Genomic DNA, 8784 nt, shown 5'->3' with positions numbered 1-8784 from the left:
GATCAGTTGCTGCTGATAGGTCAGGTAGCCTCTTGGTTATTAGAGTTACTTATGCGTGGAAAGCCCGGGACATGGAGTGATGGCCTGTGCCTAAGTGCCAAGGAGGAGAGGAGCGCAGGCCTGGAATGGTAAAAATGTCAGCACATCCCTGGGAAGTGGTGGGACGCAGCCAGTAAGCCAACACGGCTGGAAACCAGGGTGCTTAGGCCATAGCAACCTGCTATGTGGGTCGGTGAAGGCTTTAAACCGCGGACGCTGGCCGGCCGGTTGTGTTTCATTCAAAAAGACCACTCCGATGGCTGGGGGCAGGGACTCAGCCACCGTCCTCAGTCCAGGACCCTGTGGGACCGCCCAGCAGCCCGGGCTTCCGCAAATCTGAAGCGTCCCATTCGCCTCCAGGCAGCGGGACTAGCCTTCTGCGCGCCGCTGCAGTGCGGACCCAGCTCCGCGGGGTCCCTATGGCTGAGCTCAACCGGGGACTCGGGTGGGACGGGCGGGCCAGGGGCTAGGGACCCCCGTGGAGGTCGCCCGGCAGGCAGCGGCGCGCAGGAGGCGGCAGCTTGAGATCCACGGCTCAAGTTTTAAAAATTCCGAGGGAGAAGGATGCCTCGCAAGCCTTCGTGGTATTCTGCCGCATCTCGCGCCCCTGTCTCAACTTCAGTCCACTCGTGGAGTGTGGCCCCCACGCCGCATGGGCTTAGGAGGCGCGTCGCCTTGGGAAAGAAATCGCACGTATGAAGAGGAAGCACGTGTGCTACTTTGAGAAAAGGAGGCAGAAAGTTACCAAGCGCGGGAGGGGGAGGCTCGCAAACCAAGCGAGGCCGTGGGACGCCGGCGAGTCGCAGAGGCTCCTGGAGCCAGCCGCTGGGAAACAAACAAAAACGCAGGCGGGCGGACTCCCGGGCAGCCTCCCCCGTGCCGGGGCGCGGGGGCCGCCGCGAGAACCCGGGCAGGAGCGGGGTGGCGCGGGGCCCGGCCGGCGGGAGGGGTCCCGCACCCCGACCCCGTGAGAACGCCCGGCGCACCCCCCTGCCCCGGCCCGCCGGGGGCGCGGACTACAAGTCCCAGGAAGCCCAGAGGCAAGCGCGGGGCGGGGCCTGGCGCAATTCCCCGGGATCCGGCGCGCTGGGAAGCGCCGAGGAGGACGCAGCGGCGGCCGGAGGGCGGCGAGCGCGGGCGGGCGGAGCGCGAGCGCGGGCGGAGGCGGAGGCGGGGCCGACGTGGGCCGGAGCCCTGCGTGCCAGGGAGGGGGCCGGCCGGGCAGGCGGCGGGCGGCGCTCGGAGCAGGCTCCGCGGCTTGCACGGCGCCTGCGGCACGATCCCGGCTCCGCGGGCGGCGCACGGCGGGCTCGCGCGGGGGGCCCCGGCGCGCCGGGCGGCGCAGTACGCAGCGCGCGGACCCACGCCGCGGCCAGGCGCCCCGAGCGGCGCGGTCACACTGCCCGGGGGTCGGCCCTCGGCCCCGGCGCTCGGAGCGCGGCGGCTGCCTAGGCTTTAATGGCTGCTCCGCGGAGCAGCAGCGCCTAAGGCTGGAAGGCGGCTGCGGCGCAGGAAGGCGCCCGAGCGAGCCTCCTCCGGGGCCGGCCGCGCCCGCCGCGGCGCGCTCCATGGGGGCGCGCTCCCCCCGGGCGGCCCGCTGACCCGGGACGCCGGGGCCCGCTCGCTCGCCGGCCGCGCGTCCCGGCCATGAACTGAGCCCGCGGGCCGGCCCCGCGCCTGCTCCGCCCGCGCCTTTCTTCTTGCGCCTCCTCCGCCGGCCGCCGGCGGGCCCGGCTCCCCGGGGGCTGCTGCGCCCGGCTCTTGGCGACCCGCGGGCCCCGGGGCGCGGGGCGGCGGCGGCGGCGGGGGGCGCGCGGCTCCGGGCGCGGCGCCTGCACCATGAACTACCAGCAGCAGCTGGCCAACTCGGCTGCCATCCGGGCCGAGATCCAGCGCTTCGAGTCGGTCCACCCCAACATCTACTCCATCTACGAGCTGCTGGAGCGCGTGGAGGAGCCGGTGCTGCAGAACCAGATCCGGGAGCACGTCATCGCCATCGAAGGTGAGGGCCGGGCCGCCTCGGGGCCTCGGGAAGGCGCGGGCGCCCGCGGCGCGACGGGGGTGTGCGCTGTGTGCGTGCGGGTGTCCACTCGCGCCGGCCGGGGCGCGCGGCTGCCCCTCCGAGGGAGCACTGCGGCGCCGCTTTTCTCGCTTGCAAGGCCGGGCGATGGTCGCCTGCGCCCGGCGCGCCAAAAGCTCCGCGGGAAGATGGATCGCCAGTGTTAATTTGATAGTGGACAATAGAGTCTCTCCTGCGAGAAAGTGGCTCGGTGCCGCGGCGTTCTGGGCCACCTGAGCGTCCCGGCCCAGCCGACGCCTGTGGGCAGCTAGGTGGAGGAGTTGGCGCCGCCCGACCCGTGACAGGTTACCAGGCCCGGCCTGGGCGTCTTGCTGGACGTTGCAGACGTGTTCTGAGAAGTGCTGCCGCTGGGGGCCAGGCCCAGGCCGGTGTGTTTGGGCGGTGCAGGGCTGCTCTCCTGAGTGTCTCTGCTCAATTCAGGGATGCAGTGAACTTAGTAGATGCCCAGAGCCAGCCCCAGCCTCGGGAACATCGTGTCCAGGCGCAGGTCCCTTTGCCCCTGTGCAGACGCTGGCCCCCGAAGTGTGCTTTGTACCAACCAGAAGTCCTACCGGGAGGGGAGGGAGTTCTCCAGCGGAAGGGTCTCGCTTTCATATGTCTGCACTAGGAGGCCACTGAAGCGGAGGGTTCTGTTGCTTGTAAGAGGGGCAGGATGCTTGGGTGGAACACCCCTCTTTTCCCACCCCGAACGTCAGGCCGTGCCTTCCAGGACAGCTACAACAGCAGTCTGCCTTCCCGGGCTGTGCCCTCTGCATTTTTGGTGGCTCTTATTTCTCTGCTTCCAGGCTGCTGACATATTTCCTTGCCTTGTCCCTTTGGTCCTGCCAAGACTCACCTGGGGCACCAGGTGGCGTGTGCGTGGGCAGTGTGGAATCACATCCTGGCCACAGTTAGGCAGCACTTTCTCCCCTCTCAGCTATGGGTCAGTGATGGTAAAAGGCCTGCAGGGTGGCTTGTCCGTGATACAGATTGGCCGGTAAGACCTCTATTGAGGAACATTAATAATGGCCCGAGGCCTCCAGGAATGTGCCTGAAAGCTTGGTGCTGGCGTTGCCCAGCTTCCTCCCTCTGCAGGAGAGGGTATCAGCCCACAGAGAGACTTTGCCTTGGCACTGTGCAGTCTGAACTACTAACCCCGAAGTGCTTTGGTTTGAAACTTGGCCAGTTAGGTGGAGAAGGTGGATGTTGTGTTACTGAGCCCTTGGCATTTGGCAGCCCTGTAGACTTGAACCATGTCCCAGCCAGGCTGGCTGACTGGCAGACTATCCCCATGAGGGACTTGCTAATTCCAGGGGAGGATCCAGATGGAGCTTTAGGCTTATGGGGTCCTGGCCCTTTGTGTGTGTCTGTCTCCCATGAGGACACCTGGCTGCTTTTTTGGTGACTTAAGATGTTTCTAGATTCCTCAAGAGACTGGCTCTGTCTGTCTCTGCATGACTCGTGGCGGGAGGCAGTGGGACCTGCACCCATTTGCTGTTGATCGGGTGTTGTTGCAGGAAGGTTCCTCCAGAGCTCCAGCTCTGCGTCTGTTACGGTAGCTGTGAAGGCTGCACTGTGCTCGTTTCAGGTGGCTCTTCCTGCCTCTTTGGCTGCATCCACAGAAGTCTGATGAAACACTGTGAAAGGAGGCCCCAGTTATTGAAGGCACCTGGCTGAGAGCCTCTCTTGCTGTGTGGAGACCTCTGGCCGAGTGGGGTTCACAACTCCTCATTTTAATTTCCCATTCTAGAAGCCGAGCTCTGGGGCCTCAAGCCCTTCCAGCAAAGCAGTTTTGACTTTCTAGCAAGAGGATGTGGTTGCATTTTCTTTCTTCCTAAAAAAAAAAAAAAAATGCTTAGTTCCTAGGTGATGTGTTTTTTTTCTTGACAGCTTGATGCCTGCCTTTACGATTTGAGATTCTAGGCCCCTTCTTGGCCAGAATCCTTATCATTTTTAATAAGGCTTAAAATCAGTGGGTGAGTCCTGTTTGGGACTGGGGCGATGCCGTGATTTTTCTCTTAGAAATAGGGATGTCTAGATTGTGTAGGGCAGTAGTTAATTTAGTGAAGCTTAAGAACTGCTCATACATGCTGCTGTTCTTTGCGTGTTCTTCTGTTATCAACAACGATACCACCTTTCATTTCTGTAGAGCTTGAACAGAAATATTCTTGCATCTATAATCTCATTGTGTGGCTTCACCAACCCTGTGAGGAAAAGTGGGTAGCTTTGTTATCCTCATTTTATGGAGGAGTGGGTGGAGGTTCAGGGAGGGATAATGACCTCCTGAACATTTCACTGAGGTGGTTTAAAGTCTGATCTGAACCAAGGGATCATTTGAATGAAGTTTCTGTCTCCAGATGGCATGTGGATTTCAGGAACCAGTGCTGGCAACGGAGCCTGCAATGTAACAGCACAGTAACTGAAGAGGGCTCACTGGGAGGAGTTGCCCCTGCCTGTGTGTGCACCTCGGAGTTTTTAAAGTCTAACCATTTCCAATCAGGACAGCATGTGCACATCATAACAAACAGCTTAAAAAATCACTTATCCCACCAAGTAGAAAACTGGCCTCATTTTAGATTTCCAGCTAGGGTTTTTTTTTTTTTTTTTCCTTCCTCACTATGTACATACACAAAATTGGGGTCTGACTTTCAAAACTTCATGACTACCATGACGTGGGCACTTTTTAATGTTATGAAAAGCTTTTGAAGATAGGGGTTCTCTTATTGGCACAATATTCCTGCGTTTGGCTGCACCCTACTTAAAATTTCCCTGTTTTCTGTAGCGTTCAGGAACTTCTGCTGTTGGAGTGAAGTACAGCTTTGTCCAAGGAAGGGAAGGAGGTTTTGACTAATGCTCATTTCAGAGCGGGTTGAATTGGGTCTGAGTTGGAACATCTCTTTAATGATGGACTAAATATATTTAAGTTGAAAGAGCCCACCAAGGCTTCCACATAACAGATCTGGACTCCTGTTTGTAGGCATGGGATATGTGTGATTTTGCCCTCAGTCTTGTTTTAAAACATTAGCTTGTCAAAAGAGAACTTTTTTTCAATACTTATTTTGTACTTTGAGAGGTTTATTCCCCCCCACCCCACCAAATTGCTAGAATTTAAGGAAGCATTGCTGACTGTTCCAGATTTATCTGATCAGAATTCTGGGGTGTCCCATGGGGCACGGTGTGCTGTGAAACATGGCCGCACAGCTGTATCATCTCTGGAGCCCCCGTGCCCAGAAATGAGCTGGAGACCCACCTCGCCTCCAGTTTCAACAGCATGTATTAGTTTCCCCCTCTGGTTCTCCCTAGAAAGGTCCATCTGGGGTTGATGGCATTGAGGTAGATGAGTCAACTGCCTTTCTTGTGAAATGAAGCTTGTTCTTTCAAGGGTAAAGCCTCTCTTAGCAGTCGCGCATCGTAATTCAGCTTGCCAGCAGCAGGACCATGATGCAAGTGATAACTCGGCCAGCTCATTCAGCTGGGTAGTGCGATTCCCAGGTTCCTAGGCATGGCTGGGAACGTTGGCCTTCCTCTAAGGTTGAGCCCTGAGCCAGCCCTCACCCCTCCACACCCCGCCCCCCCAATCCTCACCAGGTGGCGGAACAGAGGAAACCCAAGCTCTCCACTGGCCTGACCTGGTGTGGCCTGGTACTTGGCAGGAGAAACCTGCCCTGCACTTTTTAAGGGCATTTTCAAAGGGAGATTCCAGGGCTTCTTAGGAGTGTCTGAGCCCCAGTGTTTGGGGGACCCAGGAAGACGGGGCAGGGTTCCCCACTTTGTCCCATGATACAGCTGCTTTGTTGAGCATCTGTGACCCGCAGAGCTCAGAGTGTCTAATGTGCATGATCTCAGTTCATCCTGCAGCGATCCTGTACGCAGATGCCCTGCTGAGGCCCAGAAAGTGTGAGACACTTGTGCAGGAGCAGTGAGCTGGGCCCGTCCGACTCACCTCTGTCGCCATAGGAGATAGAAGTGGAGCCCCTGTTATTCGTACTTCCCACAGGCGGTGTATGCAAAGCATCCCAAGCTTGCTTCCTCCATGCAAGGCAAGAGGGTACGAGAAGGCCCCAAATAACCGAAAGTATTCTGTTCTCTGTAAAGCCGCTGACTGTGACAAAACTTACAGAAGAGTTTGTTTTCATATGGAAATGTATTTCGTCTGCTTGATGCAGGTGTGCCTGTTTAGGGAAACAAACATTTTTTATTTCCTGCCACGGATAAGTGTCATGTTTCTTTGTCACCACTGGCCATGTTCATAATCCTCCAAGTTGAATAAAGGGTGGCAGGTCTGCAGGCTCCTCCTTAAAAATAACCCTCAGTTGGGGTATAGTTGCTTCCAGGTGAGCTCTGGTACCTTACTGGCACCCAGGGCCTCCACACTGCGTGCACCCCTTGTGAGTCCAGCTTATTCATGCCTCTTAGCTGTGGCGCCTGTGCTCTCTGAGATGCCCCTTCCCTGCCTGCAGCCCTGCGAGGTCTGGTCTGTGTTGGTGTCATCCATGACCAGCCTTGCCTCATGAGAATTAAGGCCCTCCTGCTCTCTGCCCACCCCATTTGGCTCACCTGCCTAACCCCACTCCAGCTGGGAGGACTGGAAGCTGGTTGAGGGCAGGAATCAGGTCTTGTTCATTTTCGTATCCTCAGTGGTTTGAGAGATCATGCCTGGCCCTTCAAGGATGCCCAGGGATTGTTTGCTGGCTGGCTGACTTGCCACGGGGTCCTTTCGAAAGCTCCTTCTTGGTAGGATAAACAGTGTTTATGCGCTGCAGAAGTGAGGGCACTTTGAAATGTCCCCAGAGCACAGGAGTTAGGGTTAGATACACCTTTTGGATTTGGTGGGTTAGCTTGGTGGGAACTCAGTGTCATGTGGTGTTTGGGATGGAGGTGAAATTTTCTTTGTATGTAGGAGAAGCAAAATATTTGCCTGCTAAATCTTGGCAGCTTTTTCAGATCAGCTGTCTACAACAGGTTGGTGTTTATGTTGGGTATAAGTAAATTTCAGACGTAGAATCAATATTGAGAGGACGAACAGGTGACAGCCTGTGTCACTGCCATGATGGAGTGCCTTCGGTATCACACTGAGAGCAGTGAGTCTCACACATGTGTGTCAGGTTGGATTGAGGACTGGGGAAAACAGATTGCCGGCCCCTCCCATCCCTTCTGAGTTTCTAGTTCTGTAGGTTTGGAGCAGGAGCCAAGGATGTACCTCTCTAACAAGTGTCCTGAGGATGCGATGCCCTGGTCCAGGGACCACCCTTGGGGAAGCATTGATGTGGCATCTTCTCTGGGCCGTTACTTCTTCTTCCAAGCTGCACTTGCAGCCAGCGGAGAGGGTTTCCTGTCAGCGCACTGTGAGTTGCAGGTGAATATACCAAAGGCCAGCGGCTCAGGGAGTTACTTGTGGTCACACAGGCTAAGTTCGGTGGAGGAGGAGTTTAAACCAGTTTCAAATGGTTTCACGCTGGTGTTCACGTGGTTTCCATGATGCTATTTGAAAAGGAGTTGAATGCTAGGTGAGGGGACCTGTCGGGCCAGACCCCCTTAAATTTCATTAGGGATGTCACCAGATTCAAGAGACTGGAGAAGAGACCTAGAGCCAGCAAACAAAAGACAGAGAGGGCTTATTAGGGGAATTTACCTACGGAGCAGTTGCTGGAGGCGGGCTGGGCAGGAGAAGCACTGCTGCCTGCTTTCAGAAAGCGTGCAGTTGAGACAGCATTTTCACTCAACACCCCGCAGCAGCCACCACCCAGCGACCTTCTTTTAACCCAGTCAAAGAGCCTCAGTACCCTGGATGGCCTGTGTTCCACAGGACAGGCTAGGGGCTTAGATGTTCCTCAGCGATAAGGAATGAGTCTCTGCTTTGGCCACTCCCAGATTCCTTAGCTCAGAATCCCGAACACACGTTCAGGTGCACCTGCTATGCAGGGCCATTCTCAGGGTGTGCTTCAGTCTCTGCTGTCAGGTGCATCTGCCCCCGACTGGGCTTTGTTTCTGTGACACAGTGGCATGGCGGATGGACACTGCCAAGAGAATCTGGGGGGAGGGTGGAGGCAGCTGATGTCCATTTCCTTCTAGTCTCATTCTGTGGTTTTGCGGATTTACCTTCGTGCCTTTTGGAGATTGTTGCTTTTTAATGTAGTCTCAGGTATATTTAGATAGGATTCTTCAATATTCACTTATATGATAATATGGCAGATGACACACTTTGTTACCAATATTTCCAAGCTGAAAGGAAATTTCTGTAAAGAGAGGAGCTAGATGTTACTAGTAGCTTAAAAGAGCTGTTGTGGGACCGAAGGAAGTGACCCAGAAGGGAGAGGAGCAGTGAGGGCAGCTGCAGGAACCTTCAGAACAAAACCTGCAGCCCTCTTACTACAACCTCTTGTTTTTTGCCTAAACCAGGTGTTTTATTTTGTTAAGATGAAAATCCCTTATTTTGCATCCTTTTTTTCGTATGCAGTAGGTGTTTATAGTCTGTGAGTCTCACTTTGGCTTGTATTAACCACTGATACCGTTTTGTCTTGTGCTTCTCTACACTCTAGCAAACCTGTGTCCCCCTCCCTGCCCCCTTCCCAGTCCTCCAGACCCTTCCAGTCCTTAGCTTAAGTGATTGAGTCTGGCAAAGCGGATGAGGCTTAGCTATTTTTAAAATCCAGGGTTTGAGGTTCTGATCTGGTGCTTAGCTACAT

At 56.1% G+C, this 8784-nt stretch overlaps 1 protein-coding gene across 3 annotated transcripts in view; it reads left to right on the top strand.

Moving 5' to 3' along the window:
• Positions 1 to 1226: 1226 nt before the first annotated feature.
• The window catches only part of AGAP1 (ArfGAP with GTPase domain, ankyrin repeat and PH domain 1), a 624335-nt gene continuing 616777 nt past the window's right edge, over positions 1227 to 8784 (top strand). For all 3 annotated transcript variants that reach the window (XM_039469755.2, XM_039469754.2, XM_039469753.2), the window contains exon 1: positions 1227 to 2041. In XM_039469755.2, coding sequence (XP_039325689.2) covers positions 1879 to 2041 — 163 coding nt within the window. In that variant the 5' untranslated portion in view covers positions 1227 to 1878. The remainder of the gene's footprint in view (positions 2042 to 8784) is intronic.

This window comes from Saimiri boliviensis, chromosome 5, assembly GCF_048565385.1.
Source record: "Saimiri boliviensis isolate mSaiBol1 chromosome 5, mSaiBol1.pri, whole genome shotgun sequence".
Lineage (NCBI taxonomy): Eukaryota > Metazoa > Chordata > Mammalia > Primates > Cebidae > Saimiri > Saimiri boliviensis.
The sequence above is the reverse complement of the archived record's forward strand: the minus strand, read 5'-3'. Positions and strand labels throughout refer to the sequence as shown.